At 46.3% G+C, this 18,263-nt stretch overlaps 1 protein-coding gene across 1 annotated transcript in view; it reads left to right on the top strand.

The window, feature by feature from the left end:
- Positions 1-18,263, top strand: part of ryr1b (ryanodine receptor 1b (skeletal)) — a 167,975-nt gene that overhangs the window by 20,355 nt on the left and 129,357 nt on the right. The window contains exons 2-12 of the mRNA XM_056283722.1: positions 575-694; positions 818-919; positions 2,684-2,704; positions 8,022-8,096; positions 8,383-8,461; positions 9,275-9,387; positions 10,181-10,280; positions 15,085-15,181; positions 15,279-15,353; positions 16,014-16,170; positions 16,359-16,523. Coding sequence (XP_056139697.1) covers positions 575-694; positions 818-919; positions 2,684-2,704; positions 8,022-8,096; positions 8,383-8,461; positions 9,275-9,387; positions 10,181-10,280; positions 15,085-15,181; positions 15,279-15,353; positions 16,014-16,170; positions 16,359-16,523 — 1,104 coding nt within the window. The remainder of the gene's footprint in view (positions 1-574; positions 695-817; positions 920-2,683; positions 2,705-8,021; positions 8,097-8,382; positions 8,462-9,274; positions 9,388-10,180; positions 10,281-15,084; positions 15,182-15,278; positions 15,354-16,013; positions 16,171-16,358; positions 16,524-18,263) is intronic.

Here is an 18,263-nt window from a genome sequence, read left to right as displayed (position 1 = left end):
TGTATCGGAGGAGATGTGGTAGTCTGCAGCCCTCCCTGGGTCGGCAGAGGGGGTGGAGCAGCGACCAGGACGACTCGGAAGAGTGGGGTATTTGGCCAGATACAATTCGGGAGAAAAAAGGGGGAACCTCCCCCCCCAAAAGTGTGGCTACAGTTACATATAGCGTTTTATAACACTAATTAAACTGATGTTAGGAATATTATGAATTCTTGGCGTGTTTGTTGTTGTATTTGTTTTGTTGTGAGGGTGAGGAATCCCCTGCCGCACACCCCACATTCTGTGCATCACATCCTGCACCCCCCACATTCAGTACGACAAAATACGAATCTATACAAATAGTTTTCACCGATGCTCTCATGTTTTAAACTCTTATTTTAAATGCAATATTGGTCTCAATTTTAATTTTAACTGACTTTAAAAAGCTGTTAAAACCAGTAACTCAGCGGTTAAAAGCTCACAGACACCCTGGTATTACCTGTGTGTTTTCATACATACGTGCAGAGTCTGAAGTTGTGTTTGTCGGCTGTTGTTCTTTTCTCTGACTGCGTTCCTCTTTTTCTTGGGCCGTGTGCAGGACGACCAGGTGGTTTTGCAGTGCACCGCGTCAGTCCTGAAGGAGCAGATCAAGCTATGTCTGTCCTGCGAGGGCTTCGGGAACCGTCTGTGCTTCCTGGAAACCACGTCCAATGCTCAGGTGAGGACACAGCCCGTTGTCCCCCTTCACATTCTCCGTACCCATTCCTCATCCTCCTCTAATTATCGTTTGCATGTCTTGCGACGGGTGTTTCCTGTGACATGTGTGTTTGTGTGTTCACAGAATGTGCCCCCAGACCTGGCCATATGTGCTTTTATTCTGGAACAGTCTCTGTCGGTCCGCGCCTTGCAAGAGATGCTCGCCAACACGGTGGAGATGACTGAGGTAGGAGTCCGAGATGGAAAACAGATAACGCCACGGTGTGAATACATAATACTGTATGTGATAACATGGGATAGAATGGAGGCCATCAATGTTGACTGTGGAGAGGTGAGAGGTGGAGGCAGTGTACTGTTGGAGTTATAAGTGAGGGTTCCTGATAAAGGGTGAAAATGAATAAGCTGTGTCAGGGGAAAAATGTAAGGAGGTATATGGTACCTGGTATCATTCCATACTACATGAAGCGAAATCTTTGTTTTTCAACCTTTCCCCCTTGCCCATCCCATCCTCCACCTTTCTGTCACATTTTCCTCAGGGGTGGTATTTCTCTCCAAACAATACCCCCTCCACAATATTGTTTTACAAGTCCACAATATCTGCTTTATGAATTGTGTTCGCTGACACAAAGTGGAGGAATGGCAGTTATGTTTCTAGAGAGATCCGCCTGCCTTTACATGACCCCCATCCTTTCCCATTGCATCGAAGGAAGTCTTTCTTTTACGAACATGCCTCTTATAACCACAATTTCCCCATGAACTGCATGACTTTCATCTGTTTTCTTTTTTTTTTTATATTAATTTTTAACAGTTTTACTCTGTAAGGATTATGCTCTAGCATTTGTTGGAAGGACCACGTTAAATTCACAAGATAAACCGTATAAATGTAAGCTTAACTAGAATGTACTGTATGCAGTATATGCAGTATTATCAACCTCCAACCTGTGAGAGTGCTGTTGACGGGCGCTCTATAGACCTCTAAAGGGTTGTTGTCATTTCGGGCCTCGCACACAACATTTGGATCCACTTATTTTCCCCCTATGATGAAAATGGGTTTTTGGATCCTGTTAACCAATTCATCCTATTTTTAAAACACATTGAATAGAAACAATATGTGATGGGGTTATTACATGTTGTTGACCAGGGTGGGGATGTTGTGTTGTTGTGCTACAAAAAAATGCAAATTCAGGAGTAAATACAGCTTATGCAAAGCTAACAATTGCTGGCCGTTTCTTCACGCAACTTTGAAATTGATCAAAATTCACCACAACTGGGTAGCATAGCGGTCTATTCCGTTGCCTACAAACACAGGGATCACTGGTTCGAATTCCTGTGTTGCCTCTGGCTCGGACGGGTGTCCCTGCAGACACAATTGGCCGTGTCTGCGGGTGGGAAGCCGGATGTGGGTATTTGTCCTGGTCACTGCACTAGCGCTTGCTCTGGTTGGTCGGGGCACTTGTTCAGGGGGGGGGGGGACTGGGGGGAATAGCTTGACCCTCCCACGTGCTACGTCCCCTTGGTGAAACTCCTCACCGTCAGGTGAAAAGAAGCGGCTGGCGACTCCACATGTGTCAGAGGAGGCATGTGGTAGTCTGCAGCCCTCCCTGGATCGGCAGAGGGGGCAGAGCAGTAACCGGGACGACCCAGAAGAGTGGGGTAATTGGCCGGGTACAATTGGGGAGAAAAAGGGGGGACCCCCCCCCCCCAAAAAAAGAAATTCACCATCACCAATCCAGAAAAGAGCCAGTTTTAGCATGTGGTGTAGTTATAGGCAGTTGTATTACACCCCTATGCATTTTTGCATCAGATGGAAACAGGGTTGAGTCCAGATTCTCGCAAAAAATGTTTTAAAAAAAATTGTGTAACGCTTTAGAGGTGTATTGTATTGACTCCTTTGTAATTTTTTTCCCCTGTTGTAGTCACATTTTTTTATTTTATTTTTTTCTAACACCCCCCCTCCCCTCCCTTGCCCTCCTTCCCTTCTGCCAACCAGGCAGTTGATTTGGACAAATGGGTACGTCTCTTAACACGTCTCACTTCCTTTGATATATGTCCTAAAGCAAGCAACCGACCAACCAATCGGGCAGCTGTCCTCGTTGTTGTCCTGTTGTCCGCTGGTTGTCCTCCTGAGTGAAATATCCCCACTCCATTCACACATCTTGTTTGGTATCTGTTAAGCCCTCACTTCTTTAGGTGGCGCTGGGGCCCAGCACGCCTGTCTCTCATTTTTAGCCGGCGTCACAGTCGGGGCCCCCGGGCAGAAGAATCCATCTTCCCATGATGCCCACGTTGCACCGAGCAGCTTTTTAACTGATGAATCAACGTCATGGCTGCTGTTAACTGGAACGTCCACGCCGGTCCTTTTGACCGTTTTGGATTTTCAAAGTTTAATAACTGGAAAAAAAAGATGCAGACCTGCCGCTTCCTGGATGCTCCTAAATTTGCATATATTTGTTTCAGATCGATTGCACAAAAAAAGTTATGATAAGATCTACCTAAAACGACCACGAGCGGTCAAAAAGGCGACTCGTAATTTGCTTGTGATTGTGTGCGTTATGTCGCTATTTATGACGTGTGTTGGTCGCATCATTTCCTTCGTGCAGTCCTAGAAACACACTAGCGTCCTCCAGTGCAGAGTAATAGTCTAAACTTGATTTTTGATTGTTGCCAACATGTCTGGTTACAGACGCCGTTTCAGACGCACCATGACTGCCACCGAGGCATTGCAGTATTTACAGCCGTTGGACAGCGGCCGTTTTAAATTGTTTGAAAAATAGTATTAAAAGTTATTAAAATGTTAATTTTGGTGTCAGTTAGTTTCTTAACAGACATAATAATGCATTTAATGCATTAATATCTCAACTGGGTAGTTATATTGACAGAATATAGAGTTTAAAAACCGTCGCGGTCAAAATGACTGCCTATGGTCGTTCTAGTAGTTTTTAAGTTTTGGTCACTGTTCACGTTTTATAGCTTTGTTTGTTAGATTTTTACCCGTCGGACCTGTTAGTCAACTGGTTAATGTTGTCACCCATGATGTAGGAGATCCGGGTTTGTGTCCTGGCTGCAGCGGTTCCCAGGTTGCTCCTGAATTCGCTACATTGGTGTCAGAAGCGGGATGGGGAGGCCATCGGAAGCGCGTGCGCCCCGAGGCGTGGGGAAGCTGGTGTGCTGAAGCGCGGGGACCCGTAGATTTGTTTGTTAAATTAGTAGTATGTTTTTCCGTTTTGTTTTTCAGGTAATATTTTCACTTTTTCAATTTTGCTGTTCAAGTTCAACCATGGGCGGCACAGTGGTTAGCGCAGTCGCCTCACAGCAAGAAGGTCCTGGGTTCGAGCCACAGGGTAGTCCAACCTTGGTGGGTCATCCCGGGTCGTCCTCTGTGTGGAGTTTGCATGTTCTCCCTGTGTCTGCGTGGGTTTCCTCCGGGTGCTCCGGTTTCCTCCCACAGTCCAAAGACATGTAGGTCAGGTGACTTGGCCATACTAAATTGCCCCTAGGTATGTGTGTGTGTGTGTGTGGGTGTGAGTGTTGCAGTACTCGAGGACTCGAGTCCGACTCAAGTCCTGATTTTCAGGACTCGTGACTTGACTTGGACTTGAGCACTGATGACTCCGACTTGGACTCGAGCATTGACTGCATTCGGACTCGGAAGTTGGAGGTGAGGACTCGGACTTGTTAATTGATAAAGACTGTTTTTGTTTTCGTTAGTTTTTTTGTTTGGCTATTGTGTCACAAAGTAAATAAACTCCCTTTGAAATGGTGACAGCTGTGTCATGTTTGTTTAATGTCGACCTTTTTTATTTGTATGTCAGCCTTTTTACGGTGCCAGAGTGGAGCACTGGAGCCCATCTTGGAACTCGACTCAGACTCAACCTTGATGACTCAGACTTGGACTCAGGTAATGGGGGACTTGCCTTGGATTCGACTCGGACTCTTCTTTGGGGACTCGGACACTGGGGACTCAAGACTCAACTCGGACTCGAGGTTTAGTGACTCGACTACAACACTGGTGTGTGTGTGTGTGGGCCCTGTGTGATGGTCCTGGCGGCCTGTCCAGGGTGTCCCCCCGCCCGCCGCCCAGTGGCTACTGCAGCATCCCCGCCACCCTGAGAGCAGGGTAAGCGGTTAGGAAAATGGAGGGATGGAAGTTCGACCACGTCTCCGAAGTTTAAATTGTGTAAAAATAGTATTATAGTTGTTGAAGTGTTAATTTTGGTGTCAGCCATTTCCTGACAGACACACTAACATATGCAGTGCATTAATATCTCAGTTGTGTATTTATCTTGACAGAATATCGAGTTTAAAAACCGGCCGTCAGTTTTGACCGCCTGTGGTCGTTTTAGGGAGGAGTGAAATCCCGGCCGAGCCGTCACCGCAGAATGAATGTCGGCGTTGTAGAAGATGGTGGGGAAACAGCCTGACTTACACTGAAGGCTTCTATCATTCAAAAACCAGATTTCCCTCTTGCACCAACTACAGTTTTTACACACTGCCCCCCCTCCCTGTCAAACCAGGGTATTTAGAAGTTCAAGTTTTGAAGTATTTTGTTTTTCTTCAGCCAATCTGTGGTGCAGACAATGCATCAGCCATCTCATCTCATGCAGTATTGCCCCCCAGCCCATTTACCCCTCACCTGTTCATCATATTTGTATACGTTGCCTTGCTTGTCCATGGTTTGTTGGTTTGAACCGGTTGTTTTTAATGGTGTCTGACCTCACCCTCGCCTCATCTCTCTTTTTTAGTGTTGCTTCTCTGTCATAAAACAGAAAACGGGGAAAAGGCTCGGTTACCTCACTTCATTTCAATCACCTCGCTAGCCGAATGGCAGGCACTTTAAACGCCAGTAAACACAATTCACTTTGAACTCGGCTAAATTTGATTCCAATGAATTCAGTTTATTTCAACTGAGTATGGGAAATGGTTCTGGTAGACCTCGGTCAGGATCATAGTTTCTCCATGAAAAGGTTTAGTGTGGCTTTGATAAAAACATAGTTTATTATATAATTTCGTAAAGCATAAATTTTTGCAACACACCCGTTTAAAGCACAGTAATCAGTGCTAACGTCCACATTAATCATGCTCAGTTAAAATATAATAAAGAGCCCTGCTTGGCCTCTGTGCTTGTTGTTAAAACAGGGTGTCGGTATTCCATTAGTGACATTACCGAGGCTTGTTTCGGTAAATCCTGGTCTCAGACAGGCCGTGGAGCTGTGGAAGAGGGGCTCTAACCCTGCCCTCTCAAATGGGAGGCTGGGGGATGAGAATAACTCATGGCATTCAAGCCAGCAAAGAGCCCCCCCACCCCCCCCCTGCCTGTGTCAGGGTAGGGTAACGGGGGTGGGGGGGGGACTGGGGGAACATGACACCTCCAGAGTTGTGGCCAGGCCTGTCCTCTTACATACATACATACACACACACACACACACACACACACTTGGGCACACAAACATCACATCCACCTGTCTCTACCGAGCCAAGCGCTAATGCGGACGTGGGCTAATTGGTCGGCGCCACTTCTTCACATACCTGACCCTGCCCGCTTAATTCATCCCAGCAGATTAGGTGTGCTTAACCCTGTAGAAATGAGGTCTCATTGTTGTCGTCTTGTTGGTAGGGGGGAAAATAAACAAGTGTTTTTATCCATAACTACAAAAATAAACCTGTTTTCTTGTTTAAAACCTCGACGGATATTGAGAAAAGGTAGGACGTTTTCTGTGTGCTGTCTTCATGTCCTCTGTGGTAGATTGTGATCTGTGGCAATTGGATTTGAAGTGTAAAATTGTTTTGCATTGTGACAAACTTGGTTGGCTACATCGTTGCCCCGCCCCGACCCCTGTGGAGGATGATTGGTTGTGAAGTACATTCAGTCTATTTGTACGTTATTTGATATTTGATGTTCTTTGTGTGTTTTTGTGTATTGTTCATTCTCCCTCCCGTTACAGTATTTGAAAAGTCCTGTCCCGAAATGCTATATGTGCTTTAAAAAAAAAAAGAAAAAAAAAGTCATTGCATGGAAGTTCAACGCCAAGTATATTTTTGAGATTTGAATAAAAATATGAAGGTCCCAGATTGTCAATTAAGAACTTGTCATTAGGAACCAAAATGTGATTTGATGTTGCCCAGTAAATCTTTCCTTAAAGTAGGAAAGGTTTTTTTTTTCTTCCAAACGTGCATATTTGATCGCATTTCATTTTGTTCACTCTTTTACTGGTGTCATGCCAAATTTTTTGCTTTCTGCACTCTGTACAGAGTATTCCTGTAATACCCATATTTCATTAGTTCCTTGTCTACTTATTCTTATGGATCTATAGTCTGAGATATTCTGAGTTTTTTTACTTAACATTTCATGTGACGTCCATTATGATTTTTACGTGGGCGTCCTACCAAACCAAATCTCTCTTATGAGCTACTTGGCCAAAACCAAACCTCAGTTTGAGTTGATCAACTTGATTTGATATGTGGTCTCCTATCCACATAAGCAGGTTGGGTGGGGTTGTGGTCTCTACATAGAAATTGAATGAGGGTAGAATGGACATTCCCATTCAAAGCAACATAGCAGGGGCGTCCGGGTAGCATAGCGGTCTATTCCGTTGCCTACCAACACAGGGATCGCCAGTTCGAATCCCCGTGTTACCTCCAGCTTTGTCGGGCATCTCTACAGACACAATTGGCCGTGTCTGCAGGTGGGAAGCTGGATGTGGGTAAATGTCCTGGTCGCTGCACTAGCGCCTCCTCTGGGGAAACTCCTCACTGTCAGGTGAAAAGAAGTGGCTGGTGACTCCACATGTATCGGAGGAGGCATGTGGTAGTCTACAGCCCTCCCCGGCTTGTCAGAGCGGGTGGAGCAGCGACCGGGACGGTTCGGAAGAGTGGGGTAATTTGCCAGATACAATTGGGGAGAAATAGGGGGGGTGTGTGTAACATAGCGGGATGGTCAGAGCGGCGGCCATTTTTATTTGAACTGCTGCCATTGCAAAGAACTGGAGAACTGTCACTGTTGATGCAGACTAACTTTCGTATAAACCGACTTGCAGCAAGTCGTGGACTCACTGAGGTGAAGTTTTGCTGTAACAGTCATATAAGTAGTGGAGTAGTATTAACATTTACAACCCCAATGATGTGTATTGTCACCATAACAACTAACAACAATCACCATTTTCTTTTGAATTACTCAAATGACCATGGCAAACAGTTCAATGTCCATTCTACCTTCATGAATTTCTGTGGGTCTCCCTCTTGCCCCTCTGAACTGTCTCTTTGCCCTAGTCTCTGAGATAGGGGTGATCTCTGCCTGGTCGCTTAAACCTATCATTCCTCTCTACCCACAGTCATCGCAAGGCGGAGGTCATCGCACCCTACTGTACGGCCATGCCATTCTCCTGAGACACAACCACTCAGGAATGGTGAGACCTGCTACCGCCCTTCTCTGTGACTTCATATTACACACGCATTGTTCAATACCCTGACAAATGTTAGGTGGAACAGTATATGCAAAATTAGGAAGTTAGCACAAAGTTAAGTTAGCATAACTTGCTGTAGCGTCAAGTGGAAAAAGGGTTTTAGTGCTTGACATGTCTAGTCTGTGTCTTACAGACTTAATGACCACAAACAGAATGAACAAATGTTACTGGGATTGTATAATGTGAAAATCTCATGTTCTGTCTCTGATCATTAACCCTCTCCCTCCAGTACCTGAGCTGTTTGACCACATCTCGGTCACTCACGGACAAGCTGGCCTTTGACGTGGGATTACAAGAAGATTCTACAGGTATGGACCAAAAGGGACACACTGTCTGACAACAAAGAACCTTGCTCGCCACATTATTTTAAGATATGTGCAGTTTACAGTTAACATTATCACTGGTTTCTCAAATACTGTGGTTTCTAAATTTTGCTGAGATGACCTTAAGATCCTTTGAGCATTAAAGAAGTTGGCTGAGCAAATCCTCCTTAAACTTAAATTAATTTGGGGGCGTAGCGGTCTATTCCGTTGCCAGTTCGAATTCTCGTGTTACCTCTGGCCTGGCGGGGCGTCCCTACAGACACAATTGGCCATGTCTGTGGATGGGAAGCCTGATGTGGGTATGTGTCTTGGCTGCTTCACTCGCGCCTCCTCTGGTCGGTCGGGGCGCCTGTTCGGGGTGGAGGGGAAACTGGGGGGGAATAGCGTGATCCTCCCACGTGCTACATCCTTCTGGCGAAACTCCTCACTGTCAGGTGAAAAGAAGTGGCTGGTGACTCCACATGTGTCAGAGGAGGCATGTGGTAGTCTGCAGAACCTCCCCGGATCGGCAGAGGGGGTGGAGCAGCAACCGGGATGGCTCGGAGAGCGGGGTGATTGGCCAGGTACAATTGGGGAGAAAAAGGAGGGGAAAAAAGGTTGGCTGCGCAAATCCTCCTTAAACTTAAATTAATTTAATTCTTAAATTGCTTCTTGTAGATTATTTAGTTGTCACAGCAAAAGAAAAGAGGTGTTTTATAGTCTTCCATCATTATGATTATTATTGCTGTTATTATCGTTATCTTTGTCATCATTCAGTTCGTTGATCTCATTGTGTGTTATCTTGTATTATTCTGGCAGGTGAGGCATGTTGGTGGACCATCCATCCAGCGTCCAAGCAGAGGTCAGAGGGTGAGAAGGTCAGGGTGGGAGATGACCTCATCCTGGTCAGCGTGTCATCTGAGAGATACCTGGTGAGAGTCATTTAGCTCTGCCCACCTCCTCTGTTGATTGTGTGATTTGGTATTGGCCTCTTAAATGTCCGCCATGCCCAAACATGGGATTCTGGAACCATCTGTTTCTCAACTCGACAGGAAGTTGCACAGAGTGTTAAAACGTCGTCTCATACTGTGTCCGAATCCGTTATTTAACTGTACTGCAATCCATTATGCCCCAATTAAGCATTTACTGATTTATCGAGGTGGATTCTGGTGAGCTTTGTAGTTGCAGTTAAAGGATAAAAACAAAACTGACAGCGTTATCTAGCTCAGTGCATGTGTCACTGTTTCTGTTTTCAAAAAATGAATGTTGCTTCTGATTCTTTTCCTCACTAACCTATTTATGCTGGTATAGCAGTCAGTGTCAGCTGATAATATTACAGAAGAGTGAATGCATCTGGGCATGTAGAAAAATGTAGATTTTCTATAGGGGAGAATAAAGACTCTAGCTTTGAGAGGAGAGACAGGTTTATCAGAGAAAGATGACTCAACATCCACACCCAGGATGATGCACCTTCCACATACCCATTATGCTGTCTTTAAAAAAGTTTTATAATGGCTGCTCCATGTATCATCTTTACTCACAGTAGTCAGCGTATTCTTACATCCCATTCTTTTTGCCATAGACAAAAACCGATGTATCTGAATGTATCCTGAAGGACTCAAACTGATGTCATTGCTTTAACAGGTCTGCTATTTGAATTGAGATGAACTTTAATCATTTCCTACCTCTGTACCTCAAATCCCCCCCCCCCCTTTCCTCCCCTAGCATCTGTCCTATGCCAGCGGAGATTTAATGGTGGATGCCTCCTTCATGCAGACCCTATGGAACATGAACCCTGTGTGCTCTGGATGCGAGCTGGCTGAGGGTACAGTAAAGCTCTCATACTGAAATATTCCTATACTATATGCACAACAGTGTGCACTCTGCCTACTGCCACAATAGGGGGACCACTAAGGAGATGAAGTGGGGTGCATTTTCATGAGCCCTTGAGCAATAAGATTCCTCTTTATACAGGCATTATGATAGTGTATTAAACTAGATGCATCACGGTTTGGGGCCCAGATTTCTTAGCAGCACCCCTGCTCATAGGGCCACATGCACTCACACACATACATGCCATTATAAATGCATTCATGTGCAGACACTCACATGCACACTTGCTTGCTTGCTGGTTGTCCATCGTGCCCGATGATGACCATCTTCTTCTATTTGTGGGTCCTTTGGTGGCTGAATAGTCCGATCCTGGATGCACAGTTGCGGTTGCAGACCGGGCATGTAAAAGTGGTGCTGGAGGGGGTAGGGGTAGCTTTGCGAGCATGCCTCTTCGTACGCTTTGCTACACAGTGTTGTGTACGCTAGTTTTCCATGTACTTCGCTCCCTCTGAGATGTGAGAGCGCCAGGTTGTGCGGCAGAAAGCATGTTCCTCCAAAGAAGAGGGGTTGATCTGACATCTTTTTAGTGTGGTCTTCATTTGGTCTTTGAACCGCTTCTTCTACCCACCAGCAGTGTGTTGGCCAAGGCATAGTTGGCTGTAGAGGACTTTTCGTGGGAGTCGTTCGCTGGGCATGCGAATAACATGCCCAAGCCACCTGAGTTGATGGTGTTTTAGGGTAGACTCCACGCTGCAGCTGCCTGCCCGCTCCAACACCTCTGTGTGGGGCACTCTGTCCTCCCAAGAAATGTCGAGGATCCTCTGGAGACATTTTACATGGAAGGCCTCCAGGCTTCTGAGATGGTGGCTGTAGATGGTCCATGCCTCACATCCATAGAGTAGTGTGGAGATGCACACTGCTCTGTAAACAAGCACTTTAGTGTGGAGATTGAGGTTGCTGTTTTGGAAAACCCTTCTCCTTAGACAGCCAAAAGATGTTGAGGCTTGTTTGAGGCGGTGCTGAATCTCATCATCTATTTTGCAGGTGTCGGATAGCATGCTTCCCAGATATTTGAAGGCAGGAACAGTGGCCAGTTGTTGCCCCTCTGCTGTGAAGGTTGTTGGGTGGTTTGGGAGGCCGGCAGTCAACTGACAGATTACCTCTGTCTTTTGGGTGTTAATAATCAGTCCCATTCTCCTGTATGCGGTTACAACTGCCGACAGAGTGTTTTGTAGAGCTTCTGGTGTGTGAGCTACCAGGGCACAATCGTCGGCATACTGTAGCTCAATAATGGTCTCAGAGGTCAACTTGGTGGTTGCCTGAAACCTCCTGATGTTGAATAGCTTTCCATCGAGGCTGAAGTCAATGGTAACTCCAGCCTGCTTCTCCAGCCTCCTTCGTAACAGTGTTGTAACAGAGACTAAGAAGATATTGAACAGGACTGGGGCTAGCACACAGCCTTGTCTGACTCCAGTCTGCACACCAAAGGGCTCAGAACTGCGGTTCCCCACTACCACTCGGGCCATCATTCCTGAGTGAAACTGTCCAAGAATGGTAAGAAACTTGGGTGGACATCCAAATTTCTTCAGGACTTGCCACAGCAGGGCCCGGTTAACTGTATCAAATGCCTTTGAGAGGTCTATGAATGCTATGTATAGATCCTTGTGCTGTTCTCTGCATTTCTCCTGGAGCTGGCGTGTCACAAAGATCATGTCAACGGTTCCTCTATCCTTTCGGAAGCCGCATTGTGACTCTGGTATGACCTGTTCGGCTATTGCGAGTGTTAGTCTGCGGAGCATGATCTTGGCTAGAACCTTTCCTGCAATGGCCAGCAGTGAAATACCCCTACTGTTGGAGCAGATGGATTTGTCTCCTTTGTTTTTATAAATGGCCACAATGTTGGCATCTTTCCACTGTTGGGGGACACACTCGCGACTCCACACCTCAAGGATATAGAGATACAGTGTCCTCGTACAGAGGTAGCCTCCTTCCTTGAGGATTTCAGCTGGAATATTATCAGGTCCAGGGGTTTTGTTGTTTTTCAGGGTCTTGACTGCAGGTAGGATTTCTTTAAAAGATGGTGGGAGGTCTAGGTCTTGCAAGGTAGGCTGTTCAGGGAGTTCTGCCAGTACAGTTGAGTCCACTGGGGTGGGCTGGTTGAGCAGGGTGTTAAAATGCTCGGCCCACCGCTCCACTAACAGGGCCTGATCCTTGATGAGAGTTGTTCCATCAGCAGACCTAACGGGTGTCAGGGAGCAGTTTCTGGGGCCATAGATGGCCTTAACTGCATCATAGAAACCATGCATGTCATTCCTGTCTGCATGAGCCTGGATTTCGTTGGCTTTCAAAATCCACCACTCATTTTGCAGTTTCCGCAGAGTTGCTTGGGCCTCAGAGCGGAGGTCTTGCCATTTTTTCTTGAGAGGTTGGGATAGTGGGTTGCTGAGGGCAGCTCTGTGTGCCTTATGCATGTTGTCCAGGAGCGTGGAGATCGTTCCGGCATTGTCATCAAACCAATCCTGATGTTTCTTGGTTTTGAAGCCAGTGGATTGGGCTGCATTGTCAAAGAGGGTGGTGCTCAGAGAGGTCCACTTTTCATCTATCCCAGACTCTGAGTTGATCAGCTGTTCAATGTCAACTAAGTTGTCGGCTAGAGAACGACGGAAGGTGTTTCGGGTGTCGCTGTTCGATAGTCTGGCGCAGTGGAGTGGTTTCTTTTTTGGCCCAGATTGGCGTCTCAAGGGTCGGACATGTACTCTGACTTTTGTCAGGATCATACGGTGGTCTGTCCAGCAGTCTGCTCCTCGCATAGCTCTTGTAAGGAGCACGTCTTTAAGATCAACCCGCCTCACGATAGCGTAATCAAGCAGGTGCCAGTGTTTGGATCTGGGATGCATCCAGGATGCCTTGTATTTATTCTTTTGTTGGAAAATGGTGTTTGTGATGGTGAAGTCATGTTCCGAGCACAGACTAAGAAGTCTTACGCCATTGGGGTTGACTTTACCAATGCCGTGGGCGCCAATCACTCCATTCCAATTTTGCATATTCTTCCCAACTCGGGCATTAAAATCACCAAGCAAAATGACTTGTCGCTCCTTGGGATGTTGATGAGTATATCATCGAGTGCCTGGTAGAAGCGATCTTTCTCTTCATCATGAGATGGTAAAGTTGGAGCATAGGCACTTATCAAGGTGATGTATCGACATTTTGCAAGGGGTATACGGAGAGTCATAAGCCGCTCATTAATGCCCACTGGTGTTTCTTCGAGTTTGGGTAAGAGACTGTTCTTAATTGCAAAACCAACTCCATGAATGTGTTGACCTCCTAGGGGGTATCCTTTCCAAAAGCAGGTATAGCCCTCTCCTACTTCGTTGAGCGAGCCCTCCTCAAGGAGCCTGGTCTCACTGAGTGCCGCCACATCCACACAATAGCGCTTCAGCTCGCTGGCAATAAGTGCTGTTCTGCGTTGAGGTCTGTCCGTACCATGGCTGACGTCCAGGAGTGTTCTTATGTTCCATGCTGCAAATCTTAGTGGTATAATGTTTGTTTTTCGACCGCATAGTGGAATGGCCCGGCAGGTGTGGTTTCCTGCCCAGGTGCAGTGTTGAGTGGGCAATTTTTGGGCCACTTTTTCTAGGCCGTTCCCCGAAAGGGGTGAGCAGTGCGGTCCCTAAATAGGGCTGCTCAGACGCACAGGGCTCTGCCGGAAACAGCTGCCACTCAATCCCAGCTGCTAACGACCGTTGCCCTGTGCCGCTGGCGTGCAGAGTTCCAACTAAGAGCTCCCAGCTCATTCAGACCTGCTCCCGTCATTGGATACTCCATTGCCGCCAGACTTTGTGAGGTCGAGGACTCAGATAGCAGAAGATACCTGCGCAGAGATGGTTTTTAAAGTGGCATGGGGGGTGCGCTTCTCCCAACGCCACATGACTTGATTGTAGAGGAGATGGTTCCGATGGCAAGGGGGATCCCTAGACGACCGGCACCTCCACACAACTGCAGGGGGCTGCCGGAAATCCAGTTTTTCGGAAACCGCCTCAAAGCGTACCGCCACAGCTTGCTTTTCTGTTGGGGTAAGCTCCCTTAGCCTTATGTCTTCCAGACTCACCCACAAGGCAGCGGGGCAGTGGTTGATAGGTGCCAGGGTGTGTCCACCAGGGTGGGCCTGCACACCATATCTCTGGGGCCCACTGCTGCTCCGAGATTCCCTGCCAAATTAGCCTGGGGCCGCAAGACCCCAGTTACCATGTGTGGCCACGGGGAGGCCTGGCAGGAGTCTTGGTGAAGGAGAGGCTATGTACTGGCAAGCGAAGGCTTACACGCTAGGATGCTTCCCTATTCGCCACAAAGGCTAGCCAGCGGCAGCAAGCTAAGGGCAGGAGGGACACAAGCGGGTTGGAAGAACACATGCACCTTCCCTCCAACTACACGCTGCTGCACTAGACGCATCACAACACCCTGTGTGTATGTACACACACACACACGACACATGCACACACGTAAGAAAGAACAGGCATATTTAAACACACAAGCTTAACGAAACAAATATATTATGGTGTCCTGGTTACTCAACCAGATATGCACGCATTTCCTATGTTGTCAGGCTTTGAGAGCAATGCCCTAGTTTCAGATCCGCTGCGGGACTTGAGTTGGCCAACCTTCTTCCTTGTTGCTCTCTGTTGTCCTGTCTAAAAAGATGCAGTAGATGTAATAAAAAAAAAGCAACCAAAAAAAACCAAACAAAACATAAACACACAGACAAAATATACACAATTAATACTGTATTTGCCCCTCAGGGCATCTGACTGGAGGTCACGTCCTCAGGCTTTTCCATGGCCATATGGATGAGTGTCTGGCCATCTCCACACCAGAGGAAGGCGAGGAAAAGCGCAGGTAAGGATAAGTGAAGTGGTTCACCATAGCACAGTACCGCCATCAATCTCTGTTCCTTTGGGCCTCACACCCTCTGTCTTGCCTTCCCGATGTTTAGGATGGCCCACTATGAAGGTGGTACCGTGTGTAGCCAGGCTCGATCCCTGTGGAGGCTGGAGCCCCTGAGAATCAGGTGATGGTCTTGTTAAGGTCCCCCTGTGCTCTTTCTTGTCACTATGGTTTGTTGTTGTTTTTTTAAAGCATTTTCCTCCTGTTAGCTGTGGCTTGAAAGATCCAGTCCAATGAAAATCATGTTTTACAGTCTTGTACTTTTTAACAAGTTTGTTAGTTGTTAAGTCACCCAAAATGTTAGAACTGCTGTTGCTGCGAAAATATGACCAAAGCCCCTTGAGAAGCTCTATCCCTGATTCTCAACATAATTAAACTGTGTCAGAAAACAAATCCACCTCTGATGATAAAATAGCTCCTTTGAAACTGCTTGGATTGGACAGTCTCACTATCAGTCTGTTAGCTGGTGTGTTTTGGAACAGTTCCCTAGCAACATCATCCATCATGAGAGAGTCTTATTAACTCAAGGCCACATGATCTCAACCTGCTGTGAACTGAATTTTCTCAGAGATGGAGTGTTAAAACAGTTAAAACAAATCAAGTAATACTCCTAAAGCTCAAAAAATGGCTTTCCTAACATTAATATTAAAAAAAGAAAAAGAAAACCTGACTGAATTAAAATTTTGACAGGATCTGCAAGCAGTGTTCTTCTTTGTTGCAATTAATTTTTTCATTTTATCTCCTGTTCACTAACGCTTTTGTTTTTTCTGTTCTACACCCGTAGTTGGAGCGGTGGTCACATGAAATGGGGCCAGTCATTTCGAGTTCGTCACATCACCACAGGCCGGTACCTGTGTCTGGATGAGGAGAAGGGCCTGTTGGTGGTAGATCCTGAGAAGGCCAACACCAAGCTGTCTGCCTTCTGCTTCCGTGCATCAAAGGTCAGAATTACTACTTCCATGAGTTTCAATTGGCTCATACAGTTGTTCACTCATTTTCCTTTCTTCCTGTGTCTGTTTCCTGTTTCTGCCTTTACATTTAAATCACACACCATTTTTGGCCCCATCCATCTTCCGTCATCCTCTCTCCCTAACCCTTCTTTCAACTTGGTCTCTCCCTCACCGAGCAGGAGAAGGTGGAGGTGGCTCAGAAGCGGGATGTTGAAGGGATGGGCATCCCAGAGATCAAGTATGGAGAGTCCATGTGCTTCGTCCAGCATGTGTCCACAGGTCTGTGGCTCACCTATGCTGCCCTAGATGCCAAAGCAGCTCGTCTGGGCACAATGAAGAGGAAGGTAGGGGAAGTCTATTTTTTTAATTTAATGACTTATGAAGTACTTGATATATAAACACATGTTCTGAGAAGTTTCCTGTGAAGTAGTTCACATGTATTTGTAAGAAAGAGGAAACAGAAAGAGTAAACTTTAATCCTTCCTTTGAATGCTTAATTTCTTTTTTCTCTGGAGCATCAGAAACTTTTCTTGGACGCTTCTTAGGTTTTTTCACCATAGCTTCCAAGCTCAGAAGCTTTCTGGCAGAAAGCCCTGAAGGCAAGTCAGCTCTGGCAAAGCAATCATTGCTGGGGGATGTAAAACACATCACTACTGATGCTCCAGTGCGGGAATGTAGCACTAGACTCTAGTTTTAAAACTCCGGTATACTGCGAAAAACAAAGATTTACCTGGCAGTGATCGGCGTAATCATCATTGTGTGAACTCGTTTGGCAAGGGCTTGAATGTCACAGATGTTCGTTTATATGTAAAAGTCCCACATTCTAGCTTTAATTGTACAATTATATTGTGATGTGGAGTCTAGCCCCTCTCCAGGGATTTGGTACCAGAGTCCATGCTATGTGTGAAGGTGAGCCCAACTATATCTAGCTGGTACCGCCTGTAGAACCTGATAATGTAATAAATCCCCGATAATGTAATAACCCCGATAATGTAATAAAAATCTGCTCTTGAGTCCATTGAAAATGCAATAAAACCTAATAATGTAATAACTTCCTGATAATGTAATAAAGTGCATTTGCATGTCCAACTTTGACCTGTTGGTGGCGCTAGAGCTCTGGAGCTAGAGTTGCCAACACAGTATCACCGCTTGAACCCATTAATAGGTGGTCTGCTGTTAAATTATTACAATATTGGGGAATTATTACATTATCAGGACCTGCAAAATGAAGGCTAACCTGATCATGTAATAACCTCCTGTTAATGCAGTACTTTATTACATTATCGGTAAAAAGTATTACATTATCGGGAAATGCACTTTATTACATTACCAGGAAGTTATTACATTATCAGGTTTTATTGCATTTTCAATGGCCTCAAGTGCATTTTTATTACATTATCAGGGTTATTACATTATCGGGGATTTATTACATTATCAGGTTCTACACCGCCCCACCTCCCGCACGAGCTCAGACTCCTTCCCTGCCAGAGAGGGGACATTCTACAAAAGGGGACCGGAGGGTGTGCTCCAATTATCGGGGCATCACATTGCTCAGCCTCCCTGGAAAATTCTACTCTAGGGTGCTGGAAAGGAGGCTCCGACTGATTGTCAAAACTCGGATCCAGGAGGAACAATGCGGATTCCGTCCTGGACGTGGAACAACGGACCAACTCTTTACCCCTACGGAAGTGCTGAGGGAGGCATGGGAGTTTGACCAGCCAGTCTACATGTGTTTTGTGGACTTGGAGAAGGCTTATGACCATGTACCATGGGGCACTCTGTGGGGGGTATTGCAGAAGTATGGGGTACCGGGGCAGTTGCTACAAGCCATCCAGTCCTTGTATAACCAAAGTGAGAGCTGTGTCCGCGTTCTCAGCACAAAGTCAAATACGTTTTCATGGGCAGGATCTCAAGGTGCAGCCAAAGTGAGAAGTGTGTCCATTTTGGGAACCTCAGAATTGCATCTCTGCTCTTCGCAGATGATGTGGTTTTGTTGGCTTCATCAGAACACGACCTCCAGCGTGCACTGGGGCGGTTTGCAGCTGAGTGTGAAATGGCCAGGATGAGAGTCAGCACCTCCAAGT

The sequence above is a fragment of the Lampris incognitus genome, chromosome 7, assembly GCF_029633865.1.
Source record: "Lampris incognitus isolate fLamInc1 chromosome 7, fLamInc1.hap2, whole genome shotgun sequence".
In the NCBI taxonomy this organism is placed as follows: Eukaryota; Metazoa; Chordata; class Actinopteri; order Lampriformes; family Lampridae; genus Lampris; species Lampris incognitus.
This window is presented reverse-complemented; position numbering and strand designations above follow the sequence as displayed.